Consider the following 20,172-nt stretch of genomic DNA (forward strand, 5'->3'; position numbering starts at 1 on the left):
GAGTCTAGCTCAGGGGAGAGGTGCGAGCAGACGGTTAGGGCGTCGATAGTCTGTAATGTGCTTGTGTATTTAGCCTCGTGGTACGGAGTAAAATCACCTGGGCACAGATGAGAGGAGAGGCAGAAAGGAACCGGGCCCAGAGCAGAGTCAGGGCACTCATTGTGGGTACAGGAGGTGGTTAGCAATGTTGGAGGAATACCGTGAGACACTAAGAAATTACTGTCTTCAACCCAGACCTGCACCTCTTTTGTCTAGTCATTTCTGGCTGTTCCATTCATGCCTGGCAGCAGCGTCCTGTGTGCTCAGCTTGGGTTTCACCAAGTTGCATAGCTTGTCCCTAAGGAGTGGAAGCCGTAATGGTGCCCCTGCGGCGGTTCCGGAGGACTGCGGTCTCTCTTCCACATGACTCTTCAGATACTTGAAGGCTGAGTACTATCTCTTCTTCTGTCAACACTTCTTCTGGCGATGCCTCCTTTCAGTGGCTTCTCTGGAGGTCCAGCTGTGTGAAGCCTTTCCTCGAAGTAGCAGGTCTGGGCCTCTTCTTGCCCTTCTGAAGTTGGGTGAGTTGTTGGATTGGTAGGCCAGGTAGGATTTAGTGAGCAGAGAATAAAGGGAATCTCTGTCTCTCTTGGAGTTCCTGGGTGGTACAAATGATTAATGCACTCAGCTGCTAACAGAAAGGTTGGAGACTCAAGTCCATCCAGAGGCACCTCAGAAGAAAGGCCTGGTGATCTACTTCTGAAAAACCAGCCATTGAAAACCTTATGGAGCACGGTTCTACTCTGACACACACAAGGTCACATGAGTCTGAGTCAAGTCAACGGCAACTATTTTTCCCCTCTCTCTTTCTTGCCTTTCTGCAATACCATTCTCCCATCACCCTCTTTATCTTTTGTGGATGCAAAATCCAAAGAATGGCAGGAGGATAATTTAATTTGTTAGATTTCAAACATAGTATTGAAATTCTCAGCACCCTCAGTGGGTTGTCATGGAAAATGAGGTAGAAAAACACATAGAGTGGGAGTCCTTGTTTTTCTGCGCTGGGTCTGCCTGTAACAAACTGTGTGACTGGGGTACATCCCCTGGCTTCCTGATAACAAAGTGTGCATGAGGTAGACCTTCCAGTCAGTGGCCACCACATCACAGGTTCCTGTCCATTTCTTTACATCCAGGATATAATTGTCACGTAGGGGGATTCTGAAAGCAGATAGCCTTTGAGCTGAACCTTGGCAATTGGCAGCATTTCAGTAGGTACAGGGAGCAGGGAAGGGCTCTGTGCTTGGTTCATGGGGGTGGGGTTCATGGGGGTAGGGGTTCCTGGGGGTGGAGGGTCTGAGAAGCAGTTCTTTTCTCATATTGTTTTTGCCATTATGCCTTTTTGCAAACTTTGGGATAAAAAAGGAGGGAACTTGGATTATTCCCCTCTGAAGAATTCCTTTTAAACCCAAAGATCTTGAGGGCAGGCCAGTCATCTCCTGTTCCTTCTTAATTATAATATAGTTCATGATCAAGCAGTCAAAACTGCCCCTCTCCTCTCCACTGCCATTTTCTGTGGCAAACCCCATGTTTCTGAGTGTGTCCTTTGGAACACTGGTTTCAAGGGTTGTTCTTAAGAAAAAATTGTTCCCTGATAAAATCAACTTGAAAAACATGAATTTTAAAAAGTTAAACAGGCATATGTTTTGAATGACAGGACCTCTTATAACCCTCAGTGTTCCACGCTACACTGTGAGTGTCCCAGGAGGGAGGTTAATGTATTTGACCATGGAGCCCACTCCCCGTCCCCGTTTTTCCCTATCAGCTGGGGGAGTGAGTCTTCCATGGACAGTTATTTGGGAAACACAGCCAAGCCTGACTAGGTTTCTAGAGTTTTCCAGCAAGTGAATAAACAAAGCTGCAAATAGCTTAATATTTTCAGGTAGTCTCAGGTACTTCAGTGACTGTGATATATTCCTTTTTCAAGTCCGAGGACTAGTTAGCAAGTGAAGACTATGAGTGTTCAACCACATATATAAACTAGACTTTGAAAAACTGGTTCCTGTTCCTGACACCAGAACCAGTTGCCCTTGAGTTGATTCTGACTCCTGGCAACCCCATGTGTGTCTGAGTAGAACTGTGCTCCTTGGGGTTTTCAATGGCTAATTTTTCAGTAGATCCAGAGGCCTTTTTTCTAAGCTTCCTCTGGGTGGACTCCTACCTCCAACCTTTTGTTAGCAGCCAAGCACATTAACCCTTTGTTGTGCTACTCTTAATTTGGAGTGTTGTTAATTGAATGATTGCATCGGGCTTATCTGGAACCCCTCGACATGAAGTCACCTGTGTTCACTAGTCGCCAGCCGTAGGTTTGTCTTTAGTGACAATGCCTCCCATGATTATGTGTTGAAAGAGCTTCCCATGTGTCTCTGTCATCCTTGGGAGCTCCAGGCAATGGGTTGTGAGCCCACGCGTGGCTTTCCTGCCTGGCTTGCTTTCTGCGTGGTCACAGGCAGAGTCAGCCTGAGGTCTGAGCCCCATGTCAAGGCCGCCAGCTGGTCTGGATAAGGAAGAGGATGAAGCCACGTGATCTCTGACATGCGCCAGCTGGTGGGTGAGGCAGAAGGGTAAAGGTCACGTTGTTCAGAATGGGGGCCTGCTGGAAAGTCAGTTATTTCTGGAATGACGTTTATCCTGAGAAATAAGGAAAGTGGTGAGTTGTGTGATGGCAATGGGTTGAGAGGTTGGGGGATGGGGTCTTGTCTTGGTGGTCATGAGTTTTTGGAAATAGCCCAGCACAATACATGAGGACTTATCTCTTGCTGCTGTGATTCCTCCCTCAGATGGCCTCCATGCCCATTGCTTTTTGTCTCATGGCCTCCTTAATTCTGTTCTAACTCTCTTGCAGCTGCTCTTACTTGCCCTTTCAACAGAAAATGTTCTCGAGTCAGAAAGCTTGTGTTAATTGCCCAGAGAGTGGGACTGGGGTGGGGCAGGGGTGGGTGGCTCCAGGCTGGCAGTGAAAGATGCAAAGGATGCAGAGGAGCCCTGCGTGTGAAAGGGCTTCATCCTCTCTGAGCCCTTAGTTAAAGTGTAGGCCCCGGGCTAAGAATACAGCTGAGGGGGCTGATGTATTTCCTTCATTGCTTAGCTGCCACAGCAGGAATCTGACCTTGAAGCGGGCTTTGATCATTGTGCAGTTCAAGCTTCCAATTACCTACTGGGGAGCTGGGTCTGCTGCCAGCCATGGCCCACATCAGAAAGCTGTCAGCGGCCCGTGTACCCGACACTCTAATTAGAGCAGTGGGTCTGCGAGGAGCTTTGGGGCTTTTGATTCTGGTGTTCAGCACCAAGGTTGGAGATTGGCTTAAAATGCTGCTACTGGGAATTCCAGAAATACTTACCAGGGAAACTCAGGGCTGTGCACTGAGCTAGGTTTGGAGAATGACAGTGGTTGCGCAGTATATGCTCTGCTACTGATTGCAAACTTGTGATTCAGGTGAAACAAACTAGGAGGCATTGGTAGTTCAGTGGTAGAATTCTCATCTTCCATGCCGGAGGCCGGGGTTTGATTGCCAGGCAATGCACCTCATGCGCAGCAACCACCCGTCTGTCACTGAGGTTTGTGTGTTGCTGTGATGCTTAATAGGGTTCGGCAGAGTTTCCAGACTAAGAAGAACCAGGAAGAAAGACCTGGCAATATACCTCCAAAAATCAGCCAGTGAAAACCCCATGGATCACGGTGGTCCAATCCACAACTGATCATAGGAATGGCACAGGACTGGGCAGCATTTCCTTCCGTTGTACATGGGGTTGCCATGAGTCAGGGGCCAACTCACTGGCAGCTAACAACAACTGTGGCTTACGTAGAAGTCGACAGATTTGCCACTTGGAATACTGGCCTTACATTAAGTTCTGTCTGTATAAAACAGGGCTGTAACTGACGGGTTTTTCATGCATTGTGTTTCTCTTAACCCTAATTTTTTTCTGTACAGCTCATCTGTTTTGCTATAGCAGAGGATGGCAAACTGTAGCCTGTAAGCCAAATCCAGCCCACTGCCTGATTTTGTAAATCAAGTTTTATTGGAACACAGCCAGCCTGTTCATTGACATATGCAGTATGGCTATGGCTGCTTGAGTTGAGTGGTTGGGACAAAGACTGTATGACCTGCAAAGTCTAAAATATTCACTCTCTGACCCTTAACAGATAAAGCTTGCTGACCCCTGTGCTGAGGCATAGACATGAACTCATACCAAAGTTGTATCAAAATATTTTTGGACTCCTGGTTTATGCCCAGTAGTATGGCTTGTGTAAACTCTGCAGTACTCCATTATAGCTTTGCTTGGAGTGACCTATGTGGAGATGCCTTAAAAACTAAAGCCTTAAGTAACAGTCTGTAAATGGTGTTTCTCCTGCCCCTCAGCCTCAGTCTTTTAAATAGGGTTATTTGTACTACCCTTTTAACAGAGCTTTTAAATCTAGTCTTTGGTTTGATCATTACAAGAACATGTTATACCTCACATCAGAGAAGAGGAATTCAAGGCCAAAAAATGCTATGTGGCTGTTCTCCTGGAGCCCAGGACTGCCTCCCCAGGGCCAGGGTAGAGTTAGGCTGCCCACATCCTCCTATGGGATCAAATACCTGCCATTCCCCTGGTGTGTGCTGTCTGCTTTCCAGAACTGCCCTGGTCCTTGGTCTGTTCCAGCTCTGAGGAATGATTCTGGCCTGGGAGCAAAGTCATGTGAACATCGGAATCTCAGTAGGACACAGCTTCCCTTTGAACGATGCCGACGAGGATTCTTGGGTCTCCAGCCAGACTCCTGGGGCTGGAAAGGAGGCCCGTTTCTCCTGGCTTGGCTCTGTTTTGGGCTCTGTTCTTCCCTCGCTGCTTCTGATTAGATGATATTTGAGGAAAGGAAAAGCCCTCTCTCTCTGCAGTTCAGAAGCCTGGTGCTGATTCCATGATTCCAGCAGCGCTCTGGCTTTTGCAATCCTAACCCTTCACTTACCGACTGCTATGTTTTCTTTATTTTGTCATCTTTTAAACTGGTTTCAGTTATTCACACATTACAATATTGCGTAAGAATATTCTCTTTATTAAAAAAAAATCAAACCATGTAGCTCTACTGAAGAGAACTCTTTGGCCATACTCTCCTGCATAACGATTCCAGTTCCTGGGGTACCCACGGATGTCAGTTGGCACGTCTCCATTAGATCTCTTTTCTGTGAACACATACACATCCATGCATCCATATGTACATGTGATATTTTGGTGGGTGTTTGCTTCATGATACTATGCTGTGTGTACTACTGTACACCTTATTCTTTGAAGATATTGTAAACATTTCATTTTCTAATTAATGAGTTTTTTAACTGCTGCAGAATATCCCATTTTAGGGATATGCCTTAATTTATTTTCACTCATAGGAATGATGTGAAAATGAACATCCTTACTCATTTTTCTTTGAGTATATGTTCAGGTATTTATCCAAAATATAGTAGTTGAAATGTTTGGTCATTATGTATAGCCGTTTAAGTTTTTAAATATATTCTGCCAAATCGCCGCTCACAAAAGGATTATTATATGTTAATTCCTGCCAACAGTGTATATGGGTATCTAACACACATTTACTATGCTGAAATTACTGATCTTCTTGATTTTTGCCAATCTTACAGATAACAGTTGGTATCACACTCCTTATAGATTTTACTTGCATTTCCCTGTTATGAGTGAGGCTGAGCACCTTTTCATATGTTTGCTGGCCATGCGTATTTCTCCTTTGTGGATCACCCATCCACCTGCCTTTTACATGTGCTCTTTGATCATCTGGAATTCAAGTTTGTGAATGATGTGAGCTGGAGCTCTAATTCAGGTTTTTTTTTTTTGCCAAATGGATAGCAACACCACTTATTATCTGTTGTATTCTTTTTTGATTTAGAATGCCATGTTTACTGTTACTAAGTTTGAGTGTACACTTCCCGAATCTTCATTCTCTCCCATTGTTCTGTTTGTCTCTAATGGCTAATACTGCATTGTTTGAATTGCTATAACTTTATAATATAAAAATAATACAAGCATTGTGTATTTATATATCTTGACATCTGATAGGTGATGTCCTGTCTCAGTGTTTGGTTGTGTTGTTTTGTTCTTGTTCATTTTTGGATTTTTGTGTTTTGGTTTGCTTGGTTCAGAATTTTCCTTGGCTATTATTTTTTATTATCTTTTAGATGAATTTTAGAATTATTTCATTGAATTCCATAAACATACCCTGTTGGGATAATGAGTCAGAATAACATCGAATTTTGTAGACTATTTGAGGAAAAATTGGTACCTTTATAATTTTGACTGTTTCTCTCCAGGAACATAGTATGTTTCAGTTTCTTTAGCACTTCTTTCATGTCCTTCAATAAAGTTTGTCTGCCTTTTTGGTGTTTTATTCTCCCCTCCGCAAGAATTGCTTTATTTTTATCGTTTTTTTTCCTATTTCAATAATCACTACTCTTATGTGTATTAATTAATTTTTGGATTTATTTCCTTCTCTTTCTAGCTTCTTGAGTTGAAAACTTAGTTTATTCCTTTTCAGTACTTTTCTGGTGAATGTATCTAGGATATAAGTTGTCCTCTGAGTACTGCTTTGGCCACATCTCTCAGGTTTGAAATAGAGTTTTCTCAGTGTCATCTGTTGCTGAAGAGAGTCTTTCTTTTCATTTCAAGGGATTATTTGTAATATTATTTTTAAATTTCCAAATTTATTTTGATCAGTGTGTTATTTTTAATTTCTCACTCCTGTTTGCCTTTAGTTGTGCCTGTATAATTTTTGCTTTCTTTGAGATTTATTGAGATTTTTGTTGTTGTTGTTGCCTAATACATGGTCAGTTTGTAAACTGTCCCGTGTGTTAGAAAATAATTTATACTCTCTGTTAATTGGATACAAATTTACTATATATCTATTAGATCGAGTTTGTTAATTCTGTTATGTAAAATATCTATGTCTTTCCTTGTTTTTGATCTACTTGAATGATCTGAGAGATACGCTAATGTTGTCTAGTATAATTGTGGCTTTATCAATTTCTTCTCATATTTCCGTTATTTTTTCCTTTATACTTTTTAAAGGCTATGTTCATATATGAATTATAATGACTGTTGTGTCTACATGGTAAACTGGATCTTTTGTCACTGTGTCCAGTTTGCTCCTTTTCAGTTCTGTTTTGTCTGATGATATTACTCCTGTATCTGCTTTGCTTTTGTTAGTATTGTTTGATGTCTCTTTAAAATCTTTTTATTTTCGACTTGTTTGTTTTAGGCATATCTCATGTATCATAATATAGGAAGGATGATTTAATCCAAGGTGAAATTCCGTGTCTTATAATGATTAACTTGAACTCATTCATGTATATGGTGATTGATGATACAATTAGACTTACTATCTTAATGCATGTGTTTTAGTTATTGTGCTTATGGTTGAAAGCCTTCTTCATCTGTGTTCCCCTAGAGCCAAGCAGAGGGCCTGGTGTGAAACAGTAGGTGTTTAACAAATGCTCACTGAATAAAAACTTCCTTGATCTCCTAATTCTGATTTGATTTAGGAAACAACTTGTGGCAACAGAACTCAGTTGTAATGGGGTCGGGACTAAAGTTCAAACTATTAGTGAATGAAATTTCAAGAAGGATTTAGTTATATCTTACATCTGAGGAATTTCTCCCATTCATGTAGCTTTCAAATGTCAGACTTTGAGTTTTCTGTAAATAGGAGGTCTGATAGTAGTTCCTGCTGATAATGAAGGTGGAGCTAAGGACTGAGTGATCTCAGACTTGGAGAAGAAAATCAAGGATCTCATCTCCACCAGCCATGCCTCTTATGGTTGTACACACTGAAGGACATTTTCTAACAAAAGTGATGTCAGTAAGCTGTTGTAGCTCAACCTCTGGCCTCATATTTCTTTGTGTTTCCAGCTGTACCTACTGGAGTGCTGGATAATTTGTTGATTAAAAAAATACTACTATGGCAACATTAGTTTTATTGAAGATTGCTCTTCCAAAAGAACCACTGTGGTGGGTAAAGACAGATTTAATTAAAGATATAGAAAATGAAATCAGGATTGCTCACAACCTGTTAGACATCCTTTTCATAACTTAATTGACAGACAATAAAAAATTAAAAGAAACATATTTTGTGTTCTAGTGGAAAGAGTACTAGATTGGAAATCCAGGACCTCCTAGACTTGGCTGTGTCACTTGGGCTTATTGAAATGTCTGTGGAAATCTCTTTTGGTACAAAGGTTTCTTCCAACTCTAAAATGCTTCCAGTCTGTTTCTGGAAAATCTTACCTGAAACTCAAGTAACAGTTGACCTAACCACTGCGCTTAGAATTCTGCCATGAGCTACTTTACAACTAAAAGCAGGTGCTTCTTATTCAGTTATTGATTATAAACTTTCCAGAGTTCAAAGATTTGAATGCTGTATTAAGCATTTCGTAGATTTGAATGCTATATTAAGCACTCTGTGTTTTTTTTTTTAAGCCATTTAAGAGGACAGAACTCTGTAGCTTTTCCAGTTGTGTTTCCTTGCTTAGGGAAGTGCCCACCTCGGTGATTGCTTGGCATTTGGAAGAAAGGATGTAGGTGGCAGGGTGGGCAGGGCCAAATGCAGCCTTTCTCGGCAGGTACTGTAGATTTACTTCTGTAATGCTGCATAGACCCAGTTTGTTTTCTCTTCTCCCTTCTTTCCTGGAATGACAATAATTTGCGGTAGATGATGAACTGGGGAGACCACAGGGGTGCCATCTTCCTTTCCTGAATTGTGGTTGGAAACTTGGAGATTTGATCTAAGGTTCCAAACCAAAACCAAACCCATTGCTGTGGAGCTAGTATCGACTCATGGTGACCCCATGTCTTATAGAGTAGAACTGCTCCATAGGGTTTTCTTGACTGTAATCTTTACAGAAGCAGATCACCAGGACTTTTATTCCACGGCACCAGTGGGTGGGTTCGAAGCACCAACCTTTAGGTTAGTGGTCGAGTGCACACTGTTTGTGCCATGAGGGACTTTGTGATCTTAAGGTTAGGGGTTCAAAAAAGATGAGAAATTCTAAGCCATGATCCTATCTTGAGGTTTGACCTAAGCAAACTGCTCTGTTAAGGGCCAAGGTCAAGACTGACAGCTTGGCCGAGCAGGTAGATTTCCATAGTTCTATAAACCATACCTTTCCCTATCAGCATTCTCTTCCAACTGTGTCTAGAGTTAGTTTTGGTTCCAACACCATTTTCTTCTTCCCAGCCATCTCATGGTTGCTGTACCATTAGCCTTGGGGGATGCTGGTTTTTCATGAATGGTTTTTCAACTATTCTTGGGATTTAGCAGCTCCAACAAGCCCTTCAAAGGCCTCTGGGCAAGAAGGTGGAAGGCCAGTGGAAGCTCTGAGCAAGGCTCAGGTCTGCTTTAATATGCACACATCTATGTAACTAATACCTTTGCCAAAAAGACTGGAAGGAAATTCAGTATAATTTTAACTGTGTTTAACTCGTAATGGTGGAACTGTAGATATTGTCTTATAGTCCTTTTCTAGTATTTCTACAGTTAAGCATGTATTATTACTTTTTTCTTTTCCCAAAAGAAACCATGAAATAAGGAATGACTTAAAAGAGTACAACAGTAGATTGTCTGATATCTGCTAGGAATGAGGGCTCTGCTGCTGGGAGGCCTGGCTCCCCGTGGTCCTGGCGCATCTGCCCCGGCTCCTCGTGGTGGAGCCCTATCCTGACCATGGCTGGCTTTCCTAACCCAGTGTCTCTTCTCTCCAGTATGGCTGCAGTCCGTCCAGGCCACCATGATCCTGTCCGTTATCTTCAGCGTTCTATCCTTGTTCCTGTTCTTCTGTCAGCTCTTCACTCTCACCAAGGGGGGCCGATTTTACATCACTGGAGTCTTCCAAGTCCTAGCAGGTAAGTAGTGGGCAGTAAAGTCCATGTGGAAGCTGGACATATCCGAGGCTCTGGGCTGGTCAGTTAGTAGAAGAATGTGGCCCCAGAATGATTGATAATACGTGTGTGTGTGTGTGTGTGTTTGTACACACATAACTCAGAATTTTGAGACTCTTCCCTTATCCATGGAATGAGGTGCATGGGAAAGAAGGTACATGGGACCATTGGAAGCAATGTCCCCAGCCACACCAAACCTATCTCTATAAATGAAGGTACCATCTGGACAAATTATAAGTAATTGCTGAGGATATAAATAGAATAGAGGCCAGTTTTGGGGTTGCTTCTTTAGATTACACTGTGCCCCAAGGAACCATCCCTGCTTCAGTGAAGAAAATGGCCCGATGTGCTCAGAGCTGGCAAGGATGTTCTCAGGTATGTGTTTCTTACCTGTAAGCAGTGCTGAAGTCATGCAGACAAATTCTTTACTCTCCTATGTGCCAGGCTCTAGAGCCACTAGGCTTTAACTTAACATTGCCATCCTCTGATTCTTTATCTTGGCACCCATTTGGAACTTGCCATCATTTCCAAACATGGGACCATGACAACACATAAAAACACATGAGAAGTCTCCTCCTTCTCCTCTCTAAAATGTCTTCAAGTTCTGCTACTGGGTAGGTTATTCTAGAGGCAGCTATGTCATCATATCCCCAGTGTGAAGAATTCTAGAAGCTTCTATTGCAGCAGAGGGTGACATCTTTCAACTTTTTCTTTAGATTCTAGACAGCATCTTGCTTCACTGACTCTTACCCTTCTGCCCATTGACTGCCAGTTGACTGAGTCAACAGGGCATTGGAGAGAAGTAAGAGCAGATATGGTGGTGAATTCTACAGCCTGAGTTCATAAATCACAAACTCCATTAGTACCAGAGACCTCTGGGTCTGGGAATCCTGGCAGTAGTAGTACTGTGAGATGTTCCCAGTTCCGTTCCTCTGAGTAGGCAAAGGACATAGCACCTCTTGTTTTAGTTGGTGTCTGAATTTATGTGGTGCTGTATCACTACCCTGTGAAAACAGCCCATATGTCCTTGATGGGTGAATGGAGTGATACAGTGGCTAGAACAGGGTTTTATGGGAAGACACAGCTTGATGTTGAGTGTTGATGACCTTTTCTAGAAGCCAGAGGGTTACCCTATCCTATAGAAAAAATTAAACTGGATAGCCACTTCTCACTAATACTTAAATACACCGTTTCAGTGTTCATGGTTGTGGGATTTCAAACTGAACACTGCTTTGCTCCTTGCACAGGTTTTACTATGTTAAGCCAAGCTCCTGGATAGTTGCCAGCTTTGTTAAATTACAAATTATGCGGTGAGATATCATTTCTAGGTACTTTAGAAGCAAAGGGTTTTCATGAGTCACTTCATTTCCAGAGGTAATGTAGAAAACTGAATTGTAGTCTGGGTTTCTTTTTTGGCTCACTGTTTATAGCTTGGTATCAAATTAGATGGTATCCACTGCAGTAATGGTGGTGTTCTCAAGATAATATAGATTTATGAACCATAAGTTTCATAAACTATATTTAAACTGTATAAGCTTGTTATTTCACTGATGAGTAAACTGAGGCTGGGAGAGGGTAAATGAATGCCCAAAGTCACCAGCTCATGGCAGGAACCATTGAGTGCTTACACCCTTGTCCCCGTACCTTGTGGACTGAATAGAGTAAGATACTTCCTTATATTTAGAGATGCAGAATCCACCAACATTTTTAAGGAATAGAAAATCTAAGACAGAAACTGATTTCTAATTATCTTTCATTGAGACTGATTTACAGTGAAAGATAAATGCTAGTTTGTACCTCTGAGGTTGCAGGTGTCTATGGGGAGTAAGAACCTGCACTATTGGAACTAGTCAAACTAAAAATATTAGACTAAGAAGAGCTAAGTTACCATGGAAGGTGTTTTTCAGAGCCGACACCTGCTTCCTCTGTGTTCTTCCCACTGAGATAGTTCAGTCGTACGTTCTCTGACAGTGTCTTTTTAGCGATATCACTTTAGGTGAAAACCCAAAGTCCAGATGTAAGAGCTGTCGTCACACGTGTTGTGAGTGTACCGCCGGCCCTGCTCTGTAGTGCAAAGTATTTCAGGTCAGCCCCCAAACCTTAGGTGTTGAGATTTTCTAGTCTTCCAAAGTGTTTGCTAATCTACACTTGCTTCACTGCAAACTCTGCTATAAAAAAACTTGGAACTCTGCTATAAAAAAACTTCTGAATTTAAAAACACATGATTTGCTCTTCTGTTACTCCCTTCAGATCTTCATTTTCTCTCTCATGAGACCTGATTTTCTGTTAGTTTGTCAGTTTAGTGGTCCATATATGGATAAGAAGTTACCCTGAGTTAGACACGTTGAGCCAGAACAGCTTGTGAGTTAAAGTTGTGAGGATGGTCTTCTTAGTCAACATTATCTGAAACTTAGTCTTCTAGGAACTTCTAATCCCTAGAATGTTTCATTTGACATTGCTGTAGTTTTTCTACTAAAGCTTGAAAATAAAGAGTAGGGACTTCCTTAGAGATTTCCTGACTCCTTTACTATTTAACAATTCTAAATCAACTGTGGTGCGTGCACACGCATGTGTGTATGTGTGTTTCCCAACTTAGAGCCTATGAAGGAGCCAGCAGCTGGAGAGAGAATCAGGGTGGGGCTGTTGGAGGTGAGAGCTAATTACAGCCTGAGAAGTGATAGCTTAACATCAAGGAGCAGATCAGAGAAGCCGGAGCAGATAAGCAAACAGAACCTGAGAGAGGAAAGGAGGGGTGAAGGGAGGTGAGAGAACCTCCCCAAATCCCTGTCTGTAAGTCCCAGAGTCTGCCTACCACAGTGCGCTATTTCCCTGCAGCGCATATGGGCCTTCAGAGTCCTAGAGCATGTTTGCTAGTCTTGAAAGTGACTGATTCAGACTGGATTATCTCCGCCCAGCTTCCTTTTGGAAGGGCCAAGCTGTGGTCTTTATAGATCGTAAACATGAACTTGTAAGAAAAGTAGATGAAAGGTGTGTCGGGTTCTTCAGGCTGACTGTGGGTTTAGGAGTTGTTTCTGCCATGCTCTAGATTACAGGCCTCCCTGATTTGATGCCTCATCCCCTTTTCCATTTCATAATAAAACTCCGCGTCTCAAGTTACAGAACTGTCTTTCCTTGATTATATGCTTCATAGGTTGGCAGCTCCCCGAAGACTTTGAGAGTTGCCTTCACCTCGTTCAGTGGCTCTCATTAGATGCTCATCAGAATCACCTGGGGGGCTTTTTAAAAGTGCCAGTACCCAGGCCTCATCCCCACAGATTCTGATTTAACAGTTCTGGGGCAGGGCTTCTCCCTTGGTGACTCTGATGCGCGTCCGGGGGAGAACCACTGTGTAGTCATTAAACTGCCCCTAAGCCCACTGTGGAGCCCTGGTGGCGCAGTGGTTAAGAGCTCAGCTGCTAATCAAAAGGTTGGCAGTTCAGATCCACCAGCCACTCCTTGGAAACCCTATGGGGCAGTTCTCTGTCCTGTAGGGTCACTATGAGTCAGAATCGACTCGACCGCGATGGATTTGTTGGCATTTTTTAAGCCCACAGTAGGAGTCCCTGGGTGGTGCAAACGATTAAGTGCCCGGCTGCTAACTGAAATATTGGAGGTTTGAGTCCACCCAGAAATGCCTCTGAAGGAAGGCCTGACGTTCTACTTCAGAAAAATCAGCCATTGAAAACCTTGTGGAGGACAATTCTACTCTGACACCCATGGGGTCATCAGGAGTCAGAATCGACTCAATGACAGCTGGTAATCCCACTGTAAGATGTTCTGGGATGTTTCCCCATAGACAGCTGATCTCATTCATGGGCCCTAGATTCTTCTAAACCCTTCTTAGAGAAGGGCCATCCCTATCCTGTGTCTGGATTTTGGAGTCATTCTCATTTTCAGAAGCTGTAGCCATATGTTCCCAGATAGTAGCTATTCTCACCTTTGCTCTGTTGGTTTAGGTTGCACTAGGTGAAAGAAAATCAAGAAATTCATGTAAAAATACAGACCTGAAAGGAAAGATTTATTTTATTACTTACATCCAGTACTAGCTCCCTGCATAGAGGGCCCACGTGTGGAGGGCCCTGGTTAACTATTTGCTGGATGATTGGATAGCTGTGTCCCCTTGGCAGAATCAAGCTCAGGTCCAATGTGTAGTTCCTACTTACTGTGATTTAAGAACAGAAAAGATAATAGAAGAAGACTCCTGAGTTTCATTTTTTCCATTTGTTCTTTAGTTTTAGGCAGATTGCTATATTTTAGTTAGAATAAAAGAATGGGGGGATTAATAAAAGCACCTGTTCTAGGTGGTTCAGACAGCTTATGTCAGGGTCCACGTTTAGGAACCCATGTTAGGAGTGAATCATTGCAGGCAGTCACTGGCCATGCCCAGGTCAGAGTCCAGCAGTGCTGTGGTGGCTCTGTGGGCAGCACTGGGCACTTGGGATGCTAGAATGGGAATGGGGCCAGTGGGAGCACAGGAGGGCTCTGGGTAGGTCATACTCAGAGCCCAAGGTGTGCATGGTAACGGGCCTTACAGCCTCTTCCTGCCCCACCTGTTGCGCTAAGGATGATGCACTTGCCTTTCACCAGCTCCCTGGTCTCACTTTGTGGCCAGCTTCACTCTGACTTCTTCCCTAGGCTCTCAGGTGAGACTGCTTTGCAGAGGTCACCAGTGCCCACTTCAATGTCTTTAATTTGCTGGATCACCCCACTGTTTTCAGTACTGTCGACTACTCCCTCCTTGAAGCTGTTTATTCCCTTGGCTTCCAAGATAGCATCATCTTCTCAGTTGTTAGCTGCTGTCCAGTTGGCTCCAACACATGGTGACCCATGTACAACAACACAAACCCTGTCTGGTTCTAAATCAGACAGTATTCTATCGTGATCCATAGGGTTTTTATTGGCTAATTTTCAGAAGTACGTCTCCAGGCCTTTCCTCCTAGTCTGTCTTAGTCTGGAAGCTCTGCTGAAACCTGCCCACCGTGGGTGATTCTGTTTGTGTTTGAAATAACCAAATGTTGATGGCATAGCTTCCAACATCGTAGTAACATGCAAGCCACCACAGTACCACAAGCTGACAGATGGGTGGTGGATTTCCCAGTTGCCTAAGTTCAAAAACCAGGCAGCCATGCCAGACTGCTGTCTCTCCCTCACCCCAGACCCAGTCTGTTCCTGAGTTCTGCCATCGAGTGGCACCCCGAGTGTATATTATTATATCATTTCTTTTGCTTTATTCACTATGCCATTGCAGCTGTTTGAAAGCCTCCTCATCCGTCTTCCTGCCACTTGTGTTGTCTCTTCTCTTAGATCCTACCTCTTCCCTTTTTCACACTGCTGCCGAGTGTCTTTAAAACACCCATCTGATCATGTTTTCCTCTGTGTAAAGTCCCTTAGGGGCTTCTCATCACAACTTCCTTACCACGCCATCAAGGCTCTCTTTCCTGACCCTTGGTGAACTTCCAGCCACATCAGGTGAGAGTCTGTTTCTGGGACCTGCTGGTGGTTTCCACCAGGCTCTGTCGGTCTTCCTTGCCTCATTCTGCTGTTCCTTCTACCTGAAAGTCCCCTCCCACCTTTCTTCACCTGACTAACTTTCACACGTCCTTCAGACACAATTGTCCAAGGGATGTCATCTCCACCCTTAAGGCTTCTCCGATCCTCCGGTTTGGACTTGGTGCCCATCCATGTCGTCAGAGCATCTAGTGTCTTTCTCTCTCACTCTCTTCAAATCACATCAGACTATACTGGTCGTATCTACTGACATGTCTGTGTTCTGGTGATACTCCCTGAACGCAAGGACCGAATCTTCATTCTCTCCACATCTAGAGGCATTGCCTGCACATAGTTGTTGGCTGCTGTCGAGTCGACGCTGATTCATGGTGACCTTATGCGTAGGAGAATAAACCATTTCCTGGTCCCACATCATCCCGCTCATCTCTGGCATATGTGAATCTGTGTTGTGGCTGTTGTACCAGTCCATCTCACCAAGGGTCTCCCTTACCCTCGTTGGCACTCTACCTCACCAAACATGATGTTCCATCCCAGCAATTGGTCCCTACTGATGATGTGTCCAAAGCCAGTTGGACAGTGTTCTGTTGTGATCCGTAAGGTTTTCCATTCATTAAGTGCTTACGGAACCAAACTGAGTGGAGACAAGGACACATAGAGAATTCTCTCGGTTTCTTCCTTTGCCTTTGGCCCCTTGGTTGCTTCCAGGGCTTTGAACCCGTTTGTTCTGGTTTGACCTCCTGCTGAGAATGTGCACTGCCACCCCAGATATACTGAATCACAATCTACAGTTTAATAAGATACCCAGGTGATTCTTACGTAAGATAAATGCTCTACAGTAGAGCAGCAGTTCTCAAAATTTATCATACATAAGAATCATCTGGGAATCTTGTTAAACATGAGATTATGATTCAGTATATCTGGGGTGGAAATTCAAATTATCATCAGAATGAACTGGTTGAAAGCCTTGGTCTTGAGACCTCTTCTTCAAGGGGGTTTGGGAAGAATTTTCAGGGAGCTGTTACAGACCCATCCATCTGAGACAGGTAGGAATTGTGACTTCGCTGCTCAGCACTTCTATGTTGTGTGGACAGGGCCAGTGTCCTTCCGCCTACAGCTGACCTCCATTCCTGGACTTGGGCCCCTCCCAGGTTTCCAGGCCACCACCAAAGTGCAGATGGCTCATCTGTTGTGTCAAGAACCTGGCTTACCCCCACGGTGGTGGCCCTCGAGAACGCATTTCCACCTACTGGTTGCCGAGAAAGCAAGTCGCAGTACACTTACAGGGAGGAATTTGGCCTTTGGGGCCTACTGTTGTATGTGGTTAACTGCTGTGCCCTGAGTGGATCTTCAGGCTCATCTATTGCTTTACATCTGGACAGTCTTTTAATAATATATTCCCCTAAAACGTCAGTCTCCTGACAACAATAATTATAATGTGTTGTCCTCTCTTTGGCTTTGCAAGTGTCTAAACTAATTGCTTATCACAGTTAAGTTTAAATTCATTTATTTCTGAGAGTCTGCCATGGCGAATGTCATGCAAATTAAACCATCTAGTCACCGCACTTGTTTATCCTGCTGCCCTCTGTGCCTCTTGGTCAAAGACAGAACCTGGTATTTTCTTCTTGCCAGTGAAGTTGGGCATGGTTGGTATGCACAGCTACAGGGGTATTGTCTATCCCAGGGCAGGGTAGGACACAGCCCCCCTTCGGAAGCTCTCCCATCAAGATAAGACTTCTCCTACTCTTTTAGTCTCTGAGTGATGCAAATGATCAATGCACTCAGCTGCTAACCTAAACGTTGATGGTTCAAGTCCACCCAGAGGCACCTCAGAAGAAAGCCCTGGTGATCTAGTTCTAAAAACTTAGCTATTGGAAGCCGTATAGAGCACACTTTTACTCCAACACACTTGGGGTTGCCATGAGTCAGAGTTGAGTTGACTAGATGGCAACTGGTTAAGCTGGCTTTACCCCTTTAGCACTGTGTTAGCATCTCACTTTCTGCTCTGCCTTCCTTGGACAAGCTTCCTGTTTTATAGCCCTGCCCCCACTCAGGTAGGTCAGACAGAGCTCAAGACACAACGTCAATATTTCTTCAAGACCAGATAGAGCACTTTAGGAGGTGAGACGTGGGGCAGTGGGAGAAGATATTTGAGGTTTACAAATTTCAAGGCAAATAAGTGTGTTCCCAGCAGATCAAAACTGCTGTTTCCTCGAACGACAGTTCACCAGCCATGGGTTCCCTTCAGACACAGACATCTCTGCTATCTCCTGAATTTTCTGTAGGTAGCAGGTCCTGGCTCTGATCCCGCTGTAATCCGAAGTCTATTGTGTGGCTTTCTCAGTGGGGGCCAGTTGAGTAGGAGTTTTCTCCTTTGACTTGCAAAAGAAAAATCTTATCAGGCTGGTTCATGCAACATATTCCCACTTCTGCACTTTGTTCAAACAAAGTTGCAGTGTCTGGTCAAATAGCAGCCCAAATAACAGGGAGGTTAGATGTAGGTGGTCTGGGCCATGGGGAGCTTTGGAGCCTCACGGATCCCACACGGCATGCTGCCTTTATAATGGAGTCACTCAGAGCCTCTCAAAGGCCCTGTTTTCAGGAGGAAACAGTCCAGGCTTTGTGCAGCTCACTGGACTCCCCACTCCCTGCAGAGAGACTGTCTTCATGGGCATGGATGGCTGGACTTGAACTTGGCTGCTCTACGAGGCCCAAGGTGGAGGCTTTTCTTCTCTTCCCATACCAAAAGGCTTTACTGGTGGGCAAGGGAGGGTGGCTTGACCTCCCTGTATATCTGATGCCCTTTCACCCCAGACGTGATGCTTGAGTCAAAGCCCTGGGGCACCAATAAGTGTTGAAAGGGACAAGGTGAACTTGAACTTGCCATCAATAGTCTCTCCCTCTGCATCTTTGTTTCCTCCTCACAGCCTCTGCTTCCTTCCTCATTTCCTCATGCCCACACTTTGCTTTGCATGCCTGGTCATGTCCATAAGCATTGTCTGCTCAATTTCTTATGTGGCATCCTGGCCAAGTGAACCACAAGCCCAAGTGCTTTTGCCGTGGCGCAGCTCAGACAATGATAGCATCCCCTTTCACTTTCCTTGGTTTCTGATAGTGCTCCTGTGCACTGATAGAGTAGCTCACGGGGTCCAAAGGGCTTCCCCACTCACCCACCCCTGGAGAGAGGTAGACGGGTTTATCTTGGAACCTGAGTTTTCTCTGTCCACCTCTGTGGCTTGGAGGTCGGTGACAGTTAAAGGAAGAAAAAGTGGGGTGGAAAACATGACTGTGCCCCTAAGAGATGACAGCCTAGATCCCTTCCCTTGGTCCCATATTTTAGAGCCCATCCTCTCAGTTCTGGCCCTGGAAGCAGGTCCCTTCCACCACTAGAAACACTCTCTCATGGAATCATCTGTCCACCCTGCTTCCTTCTCCCCAAGAAACGAAGATTGGGAGTTCCCGTGTGTGGTGTGTGTGTGTTGAGCCGTGGGATCCCATGTGGTGAGGAGAGCAGCGAGCACGTGGGCAGGGTAATCTGCACTGGGGTGGTGGAGGGGGTCCCCGCGGTGACCCTGCCATGACTGCCTCTCACTTCTTGCCCCCCTCCTCCCCCAGGTCTGTCCGTGATGAGTGCAGCATCAATCTTCACGGCAAGGCACCTAGAGTGGCATCTCAACTCTGACTACTCCTACGGCTTTGCCTACATCCTGGCCTGGGTGGCCTTCCCCTTGGCCCTGCTCAGCGGAATCATCTACGTGATTTTGCGGAAACGTGAATGAGGCACCCAGACAGACCCTCTGAGGCTCTGAGCATGCACAGGGAAGGGAGGAAGGAAACCAGAAACAAAGAGCTATCCAAAACACTCAACCCAAACCAAACCGGAAGTAGAGAGGGGGTTACTGTTGATTAAAGATGTATATAATATCTACGGTTTATAAAACCTATTTATAACACTTTTTACATATATGTACATAGTATTGTTTGCTTTTTATGTTGACCATCAGCCATGTGTTGAGCCTAAAGGAGTATCTAAAGAACTTTACATCCTAACAGTGTAAGCAAGCTCAGTATTTTTGTTTTTCATTTTTTTGTTTTGCCTGGAAATTAAGTGATAACTCCATCTCATCCTTTTCCTTTCATCGGAAAGAAAACCCTCCCTCCCACTCCACCTCATTTAGAAAATCAGAGTGTGGGTCCAAACCCCAAATGGCCAAATGCCCTTTTATTGTGGGTAACCCAGTGCATTAAACATGAACACCCACTGCTTGGATCTCTGTGTGAAGTCTTACACACACATGGACAAAATCCCTCCAAAATCAGAGCCCTTGGCACAAATACAGCTGTGGCTTTGGGATACTCACCCTTCTGGGTGGGTGTTCCCACCATGCATCTAAAGGAGAAATCAGTGACAACAAACCTGTGAAATGGTGCTATGTATTTACCATTCCTTATTATCACTAATCATCTAAATGACTCACTGGAAATTCAATTAACAACTTTACAACATAAAGTAGAATGGAGGCCTGCATAATTTTGTGTAATATAAATGGTTTATAACCCCCTTTGTACCTAGCTAGGCTGCTATTATTACTATAATGAATAAATAATAAGCAAAGCCTTGATCTCTCCCACATTTTTCTTATGGTCAGAGCTTCAGGACAAGCCTCTAGACCCCTGAGGCCATGAGTCGCCCAGGCTTGGCTGGGTCTAGAC

The 20,172-nt window shown here is 44.2% G+C and overlaps 1 protein-coding gene across 1 annotated transcript in view; it reads left to right on the forward strand.

Annotated features, from left to right (window-relative positions):
• Window positions 1–19,349, forward strand: part of PMP22 (peripheral myelin protein 22) — a 31,809-nt gene extending 12,460 nt beyond the window's left edge. The window contains exons 3-4 of the mRNA XM_004375967.3: window positions 9,778–9,918; window positions 19,075–19,349. Coding sequence (XP_004376024.1) covers window positions 9,778–9,918; window positions 19,075–19,238 — 305 coding nt within the window. The 3' untranslated portion in view covers window positions 19,239–19,349. The remainder of the gene's footprint in view (window positions 1–9,777; window positions 9,919–19,074) is intronic.
• The last annotated feature ends 823 nt before the right edge of the window (window positions 19,350–20,172 follow it).

This window comes from Trichechus manatus, unplaced genomic scaffold (genome assembly GCF_000243295.1).
Source record: "Trichechus manatus latirostris isolate Lorelei unplaced genomic scaffold, TriManLat1.0 scaffold00040, whole genome shotgun sequence".
Lineage (NCBI taxonomy): Eukaryota > Metazoa > Chordata > Mammalia > Sirenia > Trichechidae > Trichechus > Trichechus manatus.